General features: G+C 43.6%; 2 protein-coding genes across 2 annotated transcripts; one reads left to right on the top strand and one right to left on the bottom strand.

Moving 5' to 3' along the window:
• Positions 1-54: 54 nt before the first annotated feature.
• ciapin1 (cytokine induced apoptosis inhibitor 1) lies at positions 55-7,138 on the top strand. Its single transcript, XM_084555026.1, has 9 exons — positions 55-160; positions 1,908-2,070; positions 2,339-2,482; positions 2,917-2,996; positions 3,524-3,686; positions 5,673-5,749; positions 6,226-6,344; positions 6,419-6,500; positions 6,579-7,138. The coding sequence occupies exons 2-9, from the start codon at positions 1,914-1,916 to the stop codon at positions 6,687-6,689; spliced, it is 933 nt and encodes a 310-aa protein (XP_084411152.1). The 5' UTR covers positions 55-160; positions 1,908-1,913; the 3' UTR covers positions 6,690-7,138.
• A 243-nt stretch (positions 7,139-7,381) lies between these two features.
• Positions 7,382-15,760, bottom strand: prmt7 (protein arginine methyltransferase 7). Its single transcript, XM_084555024.1, has 16 exons — positions 15,429-15,760; positions 14,877-14,913; positions 13,766-13,915; positions 13,573-13,681; positions 13,226-13,338; positions 12,570-12,980; positions 11,373-11,500; positions 10,680-10,818; positions 10,508-10,591; positions 10,330-10,377; positions 10,149-10,238; positions 9,886-10,047; positions 9,517-9,591; positions 9,225-9,385; positions 8,631-8,727; positions 7,382-7,856 (listed from the first exon to the last, which is right to left on the bottom strand). Exons 1-16 carry the CDS (start codon positions 15,521-15,523, stop codon positions 7,695-7,697), a joined length of 2,061 nt encoding a protein of 686 aa, XP_084411150.1. The 5' UTR covers positions 15,524-15,760; the 3' UTR covers positions 7,382-7,694.
• Between the last annotated feature and the right edge of the window lie 121 nt (positions 15,761-15,881).

The following is a 15,881-nucleotide window of genomic DNA, read 5'->3' as shown; positions in this document are numbered from 1 at the left end:
ACTAAAATATACAACTTGCTGCGTTTTCTTATTTTCACTTAATTCCGACGATCGGAAACCGTAAGGAAATTCTTGAAAACTTTATTTTGAAAATTAAAAACAGGAAACACACTTTCGACTTCGTGGAACTTGACATTTCTAACTGCAATCAAGACAGCGGGTAAGTCACAGAAATACAGTCACTTTAAATTGATTTAACTTTAGATATTTAGCCACTTTTAACGTTTTAGAACAATAAACCCTCTAACATGAGTGTATTTGTTCGCCGGTGGTCATGTTCCGGGTTGCTGTCCCTGTTAACGAACCTAATAAAACGACGCAACCGGCACCTGCGTCACACTGTTTGCTATCTTGTAACTGTGGCTTTTCAACCGTTTTCAACGAAAACTGGCTAACTGGCTAACTGGCTAACTAGCCGCTAGCTACGTTAACTCTTTAACACTTTCATGAGCACGTGTGCTGACTTAAACAACAACAAACTGGGGTAAAATACACACATAAGCCAGAGAGCCTTCGAGAAAACTCTACAGTTTTTTTTTTTAATTATTAAAATTATGGTGTGGAGTTATATTTCATAACACGGCTGTCACGAGTTAGCTGTTAGCTGAGCTGTGTTCAAGAACACAATGTTGAACAAGGTCTTTTTGTTTGTTTGTTGGTCCCTGCTGGTTTATTATTACCTCATTCTGTATTACATTAGATAATTAATGTGAAACTTGATAATAAACCCTCATATCAGTAATATTCAGACTGCTGTGGCTCTGATCTGATCTGATCTGATCTGATCTGGTGCTTCCTTTTTGCTCTAATTGTCTTGAGACGTGTCTACAGCTCCACAGTTCCTCAATTCGCACTAAATATCAGGTCAAATATAAATTAAATGAAAGTTTCCAATGCAAAGTTTGTAATAAGTCAAGTTTTTATTAATTCCTGGGAGAGTCATCGGGTTACAGATTATTTCACAGCTGTTTCACACAGTTTATTTAATATATTTTAATAGAAAATAAACGACACAGTAGAAGTCTCATTCAGCTGCTTATGTCACCCAGCTCCATTTAAAATGCTCCGAATGAACCTGACCGCTGCAGCTACAGTGTGACCTTCATCCACGCAGATATGATATTTACTTTCCTTGTACTGTACCTCACAGCCCTGTTAGCACGGGACTAGTTTTACCCGGGGACCTCTAGTAATTTGTAATCATTGCGGAGGTCGTCTGTGATCTTAATTTGCAAAGATTCAAAGCCTTGATGTAAAAATCTGTGTTGTAAATAAATGTTTGGACAGCTGCTTGGCTGTAAAGTCAAGATGTCGCTGCGTAGCATGCATGTTTAGATGTGTTGTATTTTATCTAGTGATGCATCAGTGTGTAAAGGTGGAGCTGATTTAAATACTGACAGGTAGGTCCTGTATTCTCCCCTGGGATCAATATAGCCTGATTGTATAAGGTTTTATTTTTAAGAATATATTTAGTTTAGAGGTATTAAAGATATTAATATTAGCTCTGGCATGTAGTGGAGGGAAGCAGGAAGCAGCAGAGACGTCAGAGCCAGAGATAATGTCAGTAAATCAGAGTAAAACACAGAGTTTGTGAATGTGCCACAGAAAACTCTGACGTAGGTGATTTCTAAATCACATGTTGTCCCCAGCTGAAACTGATCCCGTGTGTATGGGGCTGTTATTTTATAAATACTAGTTACCTTTATGTTTATTTAGTTTGTCATTATGAGCAGTTGCTGCAGTTGCCAGGAGACTTGCAGCAACACGTCCAGCAACTTGAATCCACTGCATCCCTGTCACATAGATCCAATTAAAAGGCTGTTTTTAAATCTTCTGAGCATAGTGTATATGTATTTATATGTTTTGGAAGTGTTAACATCTCGAGTGAATCATTTCTTTCTCCTCAGGACGTCATGGCAGACCTCGGCGTCAGAGCGGGAGCTAAGGTTCTGTTAGTCTGGAGTCAGCCTTCAGCTCCAGCAGCTCTCAGACAGTACGCAGAGGAGCTGGGAGCTGCTGTCGGCGCAGACGGCAAAGTGGCGGTGGAGAACATGGAGAGGCTGTCGATGTGTGAGTAACGTTACGCTGAGGAAGACGTTGTTTTTAAATCGCTTAACATTTAACAGAAGATTCAAACTGTTGTGGAGGTGAGTGAAGGGCTTCAGCGCTGCCTTTAAATATGTTATTTATTCTTTTATGACCTCGGCTCACTCACTTATAATAACTTATTCAGGTGATCATTTATAAAAGTGTTAATTTTAACAGGTGTTGATTGTTTTTGGCTGAAGGCATCAATAGAAAGTCAGACTAATATCGTCCTCTCCTGTCGTCTCCTCAGCGTCTCACCCGGCGTCCACCTTCGACTGGGTGCTGTCCTGCCTCCTGACTGACAGCTCCTCCATCCACACTCCAGAGAGTCTGGCAGAGATGGCCAGAATCCTCAGACCTGGTGGGAAGCTGGTCCTGGACGAACCAGTCACAGGTAAGAGACAGTGAACTGTTAAAGGCTTTTAGATCCTCACCTGTCTCTGAGTCTGACTACAGTCTATGGACATTGATCAGATCGTATCATCACAGTGGATTAGTTCAGTGCTTATGTTACTGCAGCTGCTGCGTCAGTCTGCCGTGCTGCATTTGACTATAAAAGATATAAAAACTCAGTGTTCAGAGGGAGCACGGCGTCGTTTCATGACTTCAGACTTAGACCAGTTCAATCAGAGACAGTTATGCTTTTATAATTTCTTGAAATGACAATTATGACCATGAGAGGATGACTTTGAACCTCTTGAAGTCTTCCAACATCGCGTGTTCAGCAAAGATATAATCCCCTTCAGAAAACTAAAGTTTGTTGAACCGATCAGTTTGTGGTTCAGCTTGTGTTTGAGTTGTGTCTTTGTGTTTGTGTTTGTGTTACAGGGACCGAAGCACAGAGCGTGAGGACGGCCGAGAAGCTGATGTCGACTCTGAAGTTGTCGGGCTTCATGTCGGTAGCAGAGGTGAGATAAGATGAGGCTGAAGTCAGATTTAAATGTTTCAGCAGCAGCAGAGCAAAACATTTAGATTAAAGAAAAGAAAAACGTTTGGAATCAGCTTGGGCTCGTTGTCTTGCTGCAGTTTCTCTTCACATTCAGCTCATGGACAGATGTCCTGACATTTTCTTTTAGAGTTCACTGGTAGAATTCAGAATTCATTGGTCCATCAATGAGGACAAGCCGTCCTGGTCCAGATGCAGCAGAACAGGCCCAAACCAGGACATTAGCACCCCCATGTTTGATGGAGGGATGAGGTTCTGGTGTTTGCTGAATCTTTCTTTTGTTGACATGAAAGAAAGAACTGAACAAAGGAACATTTGTTACTGATAGGTTTGATCTACAGTATTTAATAAGAATAATTAATCCCTCATCTAAAGTTTGTGTAAATGTGCATCAGCACCACGTTTGATTCTGTATGTGTTAGTGTTTATCTTGTCCTTCTCTTTTATCGTCTGGTTAAAAGTCCTTCGTCTTGTTTCGTCTTCTTTCAGGTCAGTAAAACAGAACTCGGCGACGAGGCTTTGACCTCCCTCAGGGCGGCTACCGGTTACCAAGGAAACACTCTGTCTCGAGTCCGCGTCTCCGCCTCCAAACCCAACTATGAGCTGGGATCATCCAGTCAGCTCAAGCTGTCGTTTGGGAAGAAGAAGACAGGCGAGTTTCATGTTGTGTCTTTTATCTACAAGAAGGTTGTCGTTCATCTGTGGTGAAGGTTTGTTCCTTCGTCTGTCTCATGTGCTGCCTCTAACCCTGCTGGTCATGTTAGGAAACAATTATAGTTATTTTTGATCAAGGTATTTTTATTTAGTTTTACAAGTTATAGTTTACAGTTTAACATAAGTCCAACAGAACACACAGGGAGAGAAAAACAAAAAAAAGGCTGCCATATGTTATAACATTTTCTGTGTATCTGATCTTCTCCAACTTGATATGGTACATGACTTCCCGAACCCAATGACTGTATGTTGGAGGTGCTGGGTCTTTCCATTTCAATAATATCAGTCTCCTAGCTAGGAGAGAGCAGAAAGCCACCATTGTTCTTTCCCACATCTCTAGATGGGAGTCTATCTGAGTTACACCAGAGGTCTCAAAGATGGGCTGCCAGAAAGTGCAAAGCTTTGGACATGTCCAGAACATGTGTAGGAGGGTGGCTGGATCTCGCCCGCATCTATCACAGAGAGTTTAACTTTAGACCAGTGCAGACGATGTACACTTTTAAACTGAATGACAGCATGTCTAAGACAGATGGAAGATGAAAAAATTCCCTGTATTATTTTGTGCCAAGTGTCGTCTGTGATTTGCTCATTTAAATCTGTCTCCCATTTATTTTTGAGGAGGTCCAAAGGCATCAAGTTATGAGAGTATAGTATTTCGTATATTGTGCTAATAGTTGGTTTTCTGACTAGTTTCCAATCAAAAATCGAATCCAACAGGCCAGTTGGAGGACGTAAGGGAGAGCATATAAAGTTTGAGAATACAAAATTCCGAAGTTGCAGGTATCGATAAAAATGTGATTTGGGAATGTGATATTTTTGTACCAACTGTTCAAAGGAGGCAAAGCTGCTGTCGATATACAGATCAGACAGTGACACCATACCTCTTCTGGACCACATATCGAAGACCCCATCTATTAATGATGGGACAAACATATGATTCAGTGCAGTTGGGGCAGCCTGAGAAAGATCTGTAAGTGCAAAGGATCTTCTAAATTGGTTCCAGATCTTGACTGAGTGCAAAACCACAGGGTTAGAGGTAAAGTTAGCAATGGGCTGTGTAAAAGGCAGCTTAGAACACAGTAAGGCTTTTAAAGAAGTGGAATTTACAGATGCCCCCTCCAGATTTAGACATTCAGTGTCAGTGTTATCATTATCGTTATCCATCCAATATAACAGTACTCGAATGTTAACCGGCCAGTAGTAATACAAGACATTAGGGAGTGCCATTCCTCCCATTGAGCGAGGTCTCTGAAGTACACTTCTTTTTATCCGCGGCGGTTTTTTGTTCCAAATGAAACTTGATATCTGATTATTTAATTTCGTAAAAAAAAGACTTAGTTAAAAAGATGGGAAGGCACTGAAATATATTTAAAAACTTGGGCAGTATATTCATTTTTACTGTATTAATTCTTCCACCCATCGTTCGATATCCTGATTTAAGTTTGATAACAGGGGCTGATAGTTAGCAGCATAAAGATCTTTATGTTTATCTGTAATCCATATGCCGAGGTATTTGACTTTTAAAGGGGAGTGAATTTAAGGATGTCTCATCGTTACTAGTGCCAACAGGCATCAGCTCACCTTTTTGAACATTGACCCTGTAGCCGGATAGTTTGCCAAATTCTTTTAGTAAGACCATTAGCTTAGGAAGAGAAACAATTATAGTTTAAAGTGTTGAGAAATAATTTCTTGACCAAACATATTCAAGTTCCAGTTGTATAATGAATATAGAGTGTCCAAAAATACAAGAAGAAGAAGAAGAAGATGAGGAACTAAAATAAGAAGAACGACACAAGACAATGAACTAGAAGACTAAGAAGAAGAACCAGAAGAATATTAGTATTTATTGAAAGTCATTCACTGTGTCTCTTACTGAGTCTTTGTGCGTTTGAAGCTCATTATTTGTTGACGTCTGTGTCTCCAGAAGAGAAACCTGCTCTGGATCCCAGCACGGTGAAAATGTGGACGCTGTCGACCATGGACATGAACGACGACGACGTGGTGAGCTCCAGATGTGATGTAGACTCCAGCTGCTGGTTTATTAGGTTTAAAACTACAGCGAGATTTAGGACTGGGATTTAAAATGTTGATGAGAGAGAAACAAGTTTAAAGGACACAGAGCTCCACTGGTGTCACTTGTTCCCTGATCAGGCAAAACATTCTAGCTCTGGGTACCACTGCTGATTTACTGAATTGTTTCCGATGCACGAGGTCCTGATGAAGATGAGGTTATAAAGTGGAAACTATTTAGTTATGAAAGAGATTTTCATAAAACTAATGTGGTGGTGGTTTCACAGATTTTAGTTTCTTGCCTGTGACTTTTCTTTCATCCAGCTCCTCTCTGTTCTAACACCAGGGCTGACTTTTATCTATTCAACACTTCTGTTTTCAACCTAAACATTATGACCTTCATGGAGGAGGACTCCTGGAGCCTGAGTGTATATGTATCTGTGGACTTAGATGCCGTTTCTCTGCAGGATCTCCTGGACTCAGACGCTCTGCTGGACGACGACGATCTGAAGAAACCAGATCCAACGTCTCTCAAAGCTCCCAGCTGTGGAGAGGGAGCCGGCAAGAAGAAAGCCTGCAAGAACTGGTGAGGTTTCTGTTAAACGTCGACTAAAATCCATGTTGTAGCTTCATGAGAGACTGATCTTAAACTCTGTGCAGCACATGTGGTCTGGCTGAGGAGCTGGAGGAGGAGAGTAAAGGCAAACAGAAGACGAACCTCCCGAAATCTGCCTGTGGAAGCGTGAGTACACTTTGGTTTTTATCACCTTTTATCTTGTGTCAGCGAGGAGATGCTGACTTTCACTCTGTTTGAGGACAGTGTTACCTCGGCGACGCCTTCCGATGCGCCAGCTGCCCGTACCTGGGGATGCCGGCGTTTAAACCGGGAGAGAAGATCGTTCTGGACAAGAAGACCCTGACGGACGCTTGAATCCTATCATTCCATCCTTCTTCCCTCTGATTGGACGCCGACCGGACGCTGATGGTTGGAGGTCGCTTTGTTTCCTCAGTAATTCACCAGCGAGGCAAGTCACACTCACGCCTCTTAGTTTGAGAGTTTGATGGAGAACTGATCGTAAAATTATGTTGTAAGAATCTGAGCACGGTCATGTGACTTTTCCAGGACAACACAATGTGTCCCTCGTCCAAATATTTATTTCAAACCTAAATATTTGTTGACCAGAATGCGTTTAAAATACTATTACCGACATAGTTACAGCATAAAGTCTGAACAGTTGTCACCAGAACAAGTTAAGGACACAGAGATCAAAACATTTAAACTGTTTAACTGAAGTTTATTTATGTGTACAGAGGAAAAAAAATGTTGTTGCTGCCCTGTTTTTCTTTTATTACAATAAACTGAAGACAAACGCTTAAAAAGAAATCTGGTTTATTTCACAGACTCTAACGTTTCCATGGACGTCCCCAGCCAGCGCTTGAGATCTGATCTCAGTTTGTGTGTCTGTAAATTGACTTGGAGACATGATCCAGATTTTAGAAGAAGATGGAAAGACTCTCACGTTATTTTAGAGACAAAGCTCAGATTAGACCTGAACCCACTTGTCTCTAAAATAAATCAGATCTTAACATGTGAGAGTCTTTCCATCTGGTTCCAACATCTGGATCATGTCTCCAAGTCAACAATCAGCTGTTGATGGTTCTGATCCAGCGGTAGGTAGAGATCCATTAGAGACAGCAGCTGCTACAATATTCTACTGACCACATGATGGCGCTGCTGATTTACAGACACACAAACACTTCAATAAGAACATTGACCTCTTTACAAAAACAGCTTTTGAGTTCAAATGTTTCACACTGAGCCAGGTGTGCTGCTCTGGTCTTATATAAATCTAAGGTGTTGTGGTCAGTGCTCCAACAGTCAGATTAAATATCCTCAGGTGATGAGTCCAGTCAGACTAACGTGTTAGAGGGTGGACTATGACTGTGACGTGACGCTGAAGTTCATCTTAATGTCTCCTAAACTGGGTTCAAAGGTGAAGCTGTAGGACACTGCAGCTCTGCCGTCACCTGAGCTGTCCCACGGCGAGCGGAGGAAGTAGACGCCCTGCTTCCTGTGTCGACTCCACTCACAGTCGCCCTGCAGGAGAAAGACAGAGATAACGAATACGTTTATAAAATGCATCGCTCCAGAGTTAAACCTAATGATTATTACTATTTTAATAATAGTTTCAGGTCCGTACTCAGAGAACTTCACCATAAATAAATAAATAAACAGATTTAGAAATGAATTGATCATCTAACTTAATGTATTTCTTGATGCCTCAGTTTTACTTATACCAAGATTTCACAACAGGACTTTTATAATGTGGTGCTGGAGGTATTTTTAAAAAAAATTTTTTTACTCCAACAAATATGATCTGAAGCCAAACGAAAATCCAGCAAGTTTGATTCTAAAAACTATTAAGAATTATTAAAAAATGTATTTGGTTTACATAAAAATCTCAACTACAGGTACAGTCTTCCTGGTTAAATGAACAAATGAGGCAGAGCTGCAGTGATAAGGTGAATTAAACTACAGCCACAGGTGACAGCAATGCAGAGCTTTGATTAAATGGGAATAAAACATCAGCTCTGTTTGGAGCAATCCTTGGTTTCATCAGGCTGTTTTAATTTAAGAAGGTTTAATCCTCAAGAGGTGGACACAAGATAGGCCACACCCCCAACATTTTAATGTAATTGGTCCAAATCTGACCTCTCTGAAGGTTACTCTGTGACTTTTACTTTAGGTACTTTTATTTTGAAACCTCAAATTCAAAAATGTGTTGTTTCTTTGAGTCGATCAACTAAAACTTTACATCTGATTATCTGGGACGCTGTGACGTACAACAACAAACATGAAAAGGCTGAATACCTGCTCACTGATTGGTCCTGTCAGACCTGCGCTGACAGTGACGTCCTCGGTCAGCTGGTATTCCATCCACAACGCAACGCCATGGCAACGTCCAACCCTGAAACAAGACATTTCAATTATTAGTCACAGTGGCTTTAAACTCTGGAAAGGGAATAAAAACTGATTCCACCACAGGAGACAAATTAGACAAAGTTCAACGAGCATGTAACTCCACAAGGAAACCAGTCATCAAGGCGCTACGTGTTGTTGGGAGGATGTCAAGTGTCTAGAAAATACTATTTGTAATCTGTAGTGTCACCATTAGGCCACTAGATGGAGGCAAAAGGACAAAAACATGGAATAAAAACAATGTCAGTTACATTTGATGTCAACTGTTTTTGGATTTGATGAAACTTTGAGACATAAGAAGAAATTCTGACACGCTGACAGTTTATCTGCGTGTTCTCTGTTAGCTGAGGCTAGCTGGTTAGCTCCAGCTACGTGATGCTTGGAATCAATGGAAAGAGCAGCTTCTCTAGTTTCAGATGACACCCAGCACGGCAGAGTGGAGCAGAGAGGATTGTGGGTACTGTTATGTTGTCTCGGAGGCCGTACCTGGTGAAAGGCAGAGATCCCTGACTGCTGATTGGCTCCTGAGGGACGCACCGCGTGAAGTCGAAGGTCATGACGGCGGAGGACTCGGTGAGAGCTCGACACGGGTACTCCCACAGAGGATGGGGCTCGGCCTCACGGGACTCCCGGAAATCTAGAGAGCGCTGAAGGTACAGAGACGGAGAGTTAGTTTAAACCAAGTCTTATTTAAATATCACTGGTTCTGGTAAATGAGATTTCTCTGGATTATTAAAAAAGCCTCCTGCTAAGAAATAAAACCCATTTGTATTTGTACCTGGACCATTTCATCCATTGGAGAGACATCGAAGCCTTCACACGTTCCACACGGCGCCCTTATCCTCCACAAATCCTGACAGACACGATGAAGACACGTTTAGGTTTTTAAAAACGTCTGGTTTCAAATAAAATGTGAATCTTGTCAGAGACAGAGCTCTCCTTCCTTGTGAGAAAATATAGCAGAGGAGCGATAAAGGCACAGCAATAAAATCTAGTTTGTTGTTTTTTTTTTTTAAACTATGGAGCATGTCGACTTTCTACAAGTTTACCAAATTAAATCTGAGACTTTAAACGACACAGGATGAAACTCAAGACACTTGAAGCAGAAATGAATCGTGTTCCAGCTGGAAGATGAAACCGTCTTCACCTGGAACTCCACAGCCACCATGTGGAGGGAGGCAGAGCGGGGCAGGATGGAGGCGTTGGGCCGGAGCAGTCCCGCCAGGGCGGTGCGACAGTACCAGAAGAACAGGGAGTGCCAGGGGAGGAGGCTGGTGCTGAAGTACGGCTCCCCCATCAGGACCGAGATCTGAGAGAGAGAGAGAGAGAGAGAGACGATAAAACAGTCTGATGGGTTAGTGGAGACAGAGTTAACGTCACAACAACTAAACCCAACACAGCAGTCAGGACCTGTTCTCCTCCCAGGTCACTGAGGGTCAGCTGCTCCGGTCTGATCTCCAGCAGCTCAGCTCCTCCTCTCATGGAGTTGGCCTCCAGCACCTGGAGACACAAACCAGCTGCTTCACTTCCTCTGGACATGAACGCACGTTTACACACTGACAGTGAAACAGAATGAATGATTAAACGTTACCTGCTCAATGACCTGCTTTGACATCCTGGAGTTTTCCAGAGCGAACACCTGAGCAGAGGACAGAGACAAGTCAGCTAGCGTCTGGTTAGCATCTAGTTAGCATCTAGTTAGCATCTAGTTAGCGTCTGGTTAGCATCTAGTTAGCATCTAGTTGGCGAAGACGATGGAAGCAGACGACCTTCTTGGCTCCGAGCATGTGAGCGAACACAGGAAGGAGACTTCCATCACTGACGCTGAGACAGACGCTGTCCTCTCTGAGAATCTGAGAGAGACAGAGACACAGAGACAGAGAGAGCGTTCATAAATACGAACAACACTCAAACGCACCAACGCTGTGATGATTAACTCACGCTGCGGAGAGCAGAGACAAAGCTCCGTGTCCTCCGTCCATCGTTGAGTTCACCGAAACGAGGACGAGTCCAAACGAGGTGAGCGAGACAAGAGCAGGACGGACGAGAGGACAAGGACAAGTCCTGAGAGTCCTGGAGACTGAAGACAGACCAGAGACAGAGAGACGTTACCAACCAGGACCAACATCCTCCTCCTCCTCCTCCCCCTTCCTCCTTTATCCCTTGCTTTTTTTTTTACTTTTCATCTTTTCTCCTCTTCCCTTTTTTCCATCATACTCCCCCTCCTCTTTTTCCACTCCTCTTTCTACTCGTCTTCCACTCCTCCTTCTGTCCCTTCTTTCTTTTCTTGTCCTACCCTGTCTTCTTCATCTTCCCTTTCTCCTCCTCCTCAGAATAGAATCTGATCTAAGTTCATATGAGACTAACGAGAGGTGGGGAGGACGTAGACTAACGGGGGGGGGGGGGAGGTGGAGGACGTAGACTAACGGGGGGGGGGGAGGTGGGGAGGACGTAGACTAACGAGAGGTGGGGAGGACGTAGACTAACGGGGGGGGGGGGGAGGTGGAGGACGTAGACTAACGGGGGGGGGGGGGGGGGGGGGGAGGTGGGGAGGACGTAGACTAACGAGAGGTGGGGAGGACGTAGACTAACGGGGGGTGGGGGGGGGGGGGGGGGTGGAGGTGGAGGACGTACCTTTGAGTCTGGAGGTTGAACCACAGACTGTAGTCGTCATGACAACCTGTCAGACAGAGGTCGTCTCCTTCAGTCACTTCAGCCTCAACAGGAAGGAAGTAAACGCTCTGCATCCAGTGATCCCTCCACTGAAACAGCCAGTCAGTCAGTAATAATTAATGATTAATAATTAATGATTAATTAATGATCATCAGGACTGGAGGAGGAGGACGTGGACACTAACTTTTTATTCTCTTCTTGTCTATTTCTTCTTCTAGTCCTCCATCTTCCTCTTCTTTATCTCCACCCCTCCTCCTCCTCCTTTTACCTCCTTTCTCTTTCTCCTTCCTATCTTCTTCTCCTACTCCGTCTCCTTCATCTTGTTTTTACTCCTCATCCTCCTCCTCATTCTTTTAACCCTAATTCTTCACCTCCTCCTCCTCTTTCTCTTCCTCCTTTTCTTCTCCACCCCTTCCTCCTCCTGCTTTTCCTCTACTCCATTTCCCCTCTTCTCCCCTCTCTTCCTCCTTCTATTCTTGCTCTTCTTTCCTTTCTTCTTCTTTCTCCTTTCTCTCCTCCTCCTCAGTTTCTACTCCTCTTCCCCTTTACTCCTCCCTTTTCCTTTTTTCTCTTCCTTCTCTACTTCCTTCTCCTCCTTTTCACCCCTTCTATTTTCTTCTCCTCCTCCTCCTTTTACCTCCTTTCCCTTTCTCCTTCCTTATTCTATCCTTCCTATCTTCTTCTCCTACTCCGTCTCCTTCATCTTGTTTTTACTCCTCATCCTCCTCCTCATTCTTTTAACCCTAATTCTTCACTTCCTACTACTCTTTCTCTTCCTCCTTTTCTTCTCCACCCCCTCCTCCTCCTTTTCTTCCTCTTCCTCCTTCTATTCTCTCACTTCTTTCCTTTCTTCTTCTTTCCCCATTTCTTCTTTCTCCTTTCTCTCCTCCTCCTCAGTTTCTTCTTCTCTTTCTACTCCTCTTCCCCTTTACTCCTCCCTTTTCCTTTTCTTTTTTCTCTTCCTCCTCTACTTCCTTCTCCTCCTTTTCACCCCTTTCATTTTCTTCTCCTCCTCCTCCTCCCTCTTCTTCTTTCTCTCCTCCTCCTTCTCTCCTCTCTTCTTTCTACTCTTCTTCTTCTGTTCAGGTGAACGTCATCACTTCCTGTTTCAGTCTCTTCATTCATTGGACGTTATAATAGCGTGGGTCAGTGACTCACCGGCGCCCCCTGTGGCTGAGGGTAGGTCCAGCTCGGGGCCATGGAGCACACGATGGTCCCACTGGGGTCCATGTCGAGGTCCCACCAGGACAGGACCACCTGAGCCCGACCGCTGCACCGGGCCACGAACCGGGACGAGTGGGAGGAGAAGGCGCTGCTCACGGGACGACTGAAGTCCACCCTGAACATGGTGCAGAGGGGGCCGAGGGGGGTGAAGCTGCTGGGAGGCACCTGGCTCAGCTGGACGTCGCACACCGAGTGGGCGCCGGCGCAGCGTCCCACGGCGGGAGGCGGCACCAGCCGGGCGCCGTCCACGTCCAGGGGCTGCAGCTGGGCCCAGCTCCACAGCAGCTCAGACTCCACCAGCTGGGCGTAGACGGTGGCCCGGTGGGGGACGGCCTCACAGCCCTCCTAGAGTCGGGGGGGAGGGGGGAGTCACACGGGTTTAGAGAACATCAACTATCAACTGTCCAGGAAATGATTTACAGTTTTTTCTCTTATTAGAAACAAACTCTGAACAGAAACGAGTCACGATAAGAATCTGGGATCAGTATCGACTAATAAAACGTCCCGGGATCGATGGCAGGATGTAGCGGAGCCCCCAGAGAATAGTCCCAGCACCGGCCCTAGAAGGACGTGAGTGTTCAGACACAGACCTGGACCAGATTCTGGTGAGCGTGCTCGTAGCTGGGTAGAGCTCCTTCACCGATCAGCTCCGTGTCGAACAGCTCTGTGATCAGGACGTTGGCCTTCTCCTGCATGTCCCCGTCTGTCCACAGAAACAAAAACAACAGCACAGACCCACAGATACGTGATCAGGTTGGGATCTAGTGAATCTGGAGGCCAGGTCAACACCTTGTGCTGTTCTTCACGTTTTTTTTTAGTTGTTCCTAAAGTGTTTTTGTGTGTGTGTCCCGAAAGTGGTCATAATGTTGTGGCTGATCTGTGTGTATATATAGTTCTTCTTCTCTGTTCACACCCAGACGTCCACATTGTCTCTGACCTGGTCCCACCGTGACGTCTGTGGAGTGTTTGTTAATAATCTTGATCTTGTCTGAGAAGCCGTTCTTCTTCACGATGTTGCGAGCAGCTTCAGCCATCGGCTTAAAAACCTGCAGGAAAAAAATATCAGAGTGATATTAAAGATTTATTTGATCTAAAGTCAAACTACACGGGGCTCCTGGGGACGTCTGTACCTCCACAGCGTAGCAGAAGTCAGCTCCGGCAGTGACGGCCATCATGGACAGGAGGCCGGTCCCCGTCCCGATGTCGAGGACGACGACCTTCTCGCCGCGAGCCTTCACTCTGGCGACGGCCGCACGGATCCCCTGGTAGTACTTCTCATTCTGAAGGGATACGAGCTTTCATGTCATAATGTTGACTTTTACTCTTTTATTTTTTGGTATTAGCTTTTAATTTTAACTGACAGGTGTAAATTCTGACGCACGGTGCAACTTAAATGTTCATATTTCTTCATAAAAATGATTCAAAACAACAACAGATTTTCACCTGAGTCCTGAAAGTAGACAAAGAGAAACCAATAAACACATGGAACAGAAATATTAGACTTGTATTATACACATTACTACACATTAGTGTTTCCATCAATGTGGACAAGACAGAAGACTACTGGGACAATGTTTAGTGGACAGATGAGACCAAAGTAGAATAGTTTGGTTTAAATGAGATGAACCAACACTGCATCATTCCAGCATCAGAACCTCATCCCTCCATCAAACATGGGGGTGCTAATGTCCTGGTTTGGGCCTGTTCTGCTGCATCTGGACCAGGACGGCTTGTCCTCATTGATGGACCAATGAATTCTGAATTCTACCAGTGAACTCTAAAAGAAAATGTCAGGACATCTGTCCATGAGCTGAATGTGAAGAGAAACTGGGTCATGCAGCAAGACAACGAGAACCAAGAACACAAGTGGTTCTACAAAAGAACGGTTCAAGAAGAACAAGATGAATGTTTAGGAACGGCCAAGTCAAAGTCCTGACCTTAATCCAATAGAAATGTTGTGGAAGGACCTGAAGCAAGCAGTTGATGTGAGGAAACCCACCAACATCTCAGAACTGAAGTGGTTCTGTTCTGAGGAATGGGCTAAAATTCCTCCAAGCTGCTGTAGACCACTGATCAGCAGTTACCAGAAACATTTAGTGACAAGGAGGTCACAGGTCTAATATTTCTGTTTCATGAGTTCTCTTTTTCTACTTTCAGTCGTTTTTATGCAGAAACGTAGTAAATTCTGGAGGAAGCTAAAACATTTAATCATCTCTGTAAATCACGTTCTCTGACTCTCACCCTGTCGTGATCGTGCAGCATGTCGGCATAACAGGACCTGGAAGAGAAACACAAACAGAAAACTCTTGTGTTTATATATAACTGAAATAACTGTGAAGTCAGGATGTAGAATAAAATACAACGTCCATGTAAAACAAGTCAAAATAATGTGTGTGACCAACACAGAAGCTCATTAAGGAAAAACAACAGTGATAAAATACTCACAATTAAACTTGTAACCTCAAATAAATATACTTTTTATATTATTATTTAGTGAGCTAATCTCACATCTTTAACCTGTTGAGTCAAACCTTTTACTTTTTAGTTCATAGTTTAAAAGTTTAGACTCATATTGACACAGAAAGTTTACATTTGAGACTTTACTTTTACTATTTTCAACTATTTATTTCATATTTTGAGTTCTGACCGTATCTCATATCTCTAACATAATGAGTCACAGCTTTTATTTATTAATTATAAACCCGTAATGTGTTTAATAAGCGCGTCTCTTGTTTTTCTTGTTAAAGTCCCTCCACGCTCTGATGCTAGCTCTGATGCTAGCTCTGATGCTACCTGGCTATCTCCTGGTGGTAGTCGTACTCCTCGCTCTCCTCCACCCAGTCCAGAGCTCCGGTGGTCGGGTTGGCTCTCCCGCAGAACGTCTTCATCTCCGCCACCAAGTCAACAAACGTCCGGTTCAATAAAAGAAGGTTTCACCGGAAAAAGTCTGCAAATAAACAGAGTTACTGAAACAGCGTTGGTCCAGAGGAGGCCGCCATCTTGTCTTCTTCTTCTTTGTTTATTGGCAGATTACATCTCTTTGGTGCATACCGCCACCAACTGTACAGGAGTGTGCAAAGGGACTTGGCATACTATCATGGTACTCTATGGTTGAAGAGGAAACGTTATATTTATAAAAAAAAAAAAAAAAAAAAATAAATAAATAAATAAAATAAAATAAAATAAAAATGAAAAAAAAAAAAAAAAAAAAAGGATCCTAGATCCTTTTAATTAAACCTGTGTCAT

This window comes from Chelon labrosus (assembly GCF_963514085.1).
Source record: "Chelon labrosus genome assembly, chromosome: 11".
Taxonomy (NCBI): Eukaryota; Metazoa; Chordata; class Actinopteri; order Mugiliformes; family Mugilidae; genus Chelon; species Chelon labrosus.
Note: the sequence above shows the minus strand (reverse complement) of the source record. Positions and strands in the feature narration are given on the sequence as shown.

What these genes read in the sequence shown, in the direction of transcription:
- ciapin1 (XM_084555026.1), top strand. Translation starts at nt 1,914, where the DNA reads ATGGCAGACCTCGGCGTCAGAGCGGGAGCTAAGGTTCTGTTAGTCTGG. An exon ending in CATGGAGAGGCTGTCGATGT is followed by an intron (nt 2,071 to 2,338) that starts GTGAGTAACGTT and finishes TCGTCTCCTCAG; the next exon opens with CGTCTCACCCGGCGTCCACC. An exon ending in AAGAAAGCCTGCAAGAACTG is followed by an intron (nt 6,345 to 6,418) that starts GTGAGGTTTCTG and finishes AACTCTGTGCAG; the next exon opens with CACATGTGGTCTGGCTGAGG.
- prmt7 (XM_084555024.1), bottom strand. Translation starts at nt 15,523, where the DNA reads ATGAAGACGTTCTGCGGGAGAGCCAACCCGACCACCGGAGCTCTGGAC. An exon ending in AGACGTCACGGTGGGACCAG is followed by an intron (nt 13,339 to 13,572) that starts GTCAGAGACAAT and finishes TTCTGTGGACAG; the next exon opens with ACGGGGACATGCAGGAGAAG. An exon ending in GGATCTCTGCCTTTCACCAG is followed by an intron (nt 8,728 to 9,224) that starts GTACGGCCTCCG and finishes GTCTTGTTTCAG; the next exon opens with GGTTGGACGTTGCCATGGCG.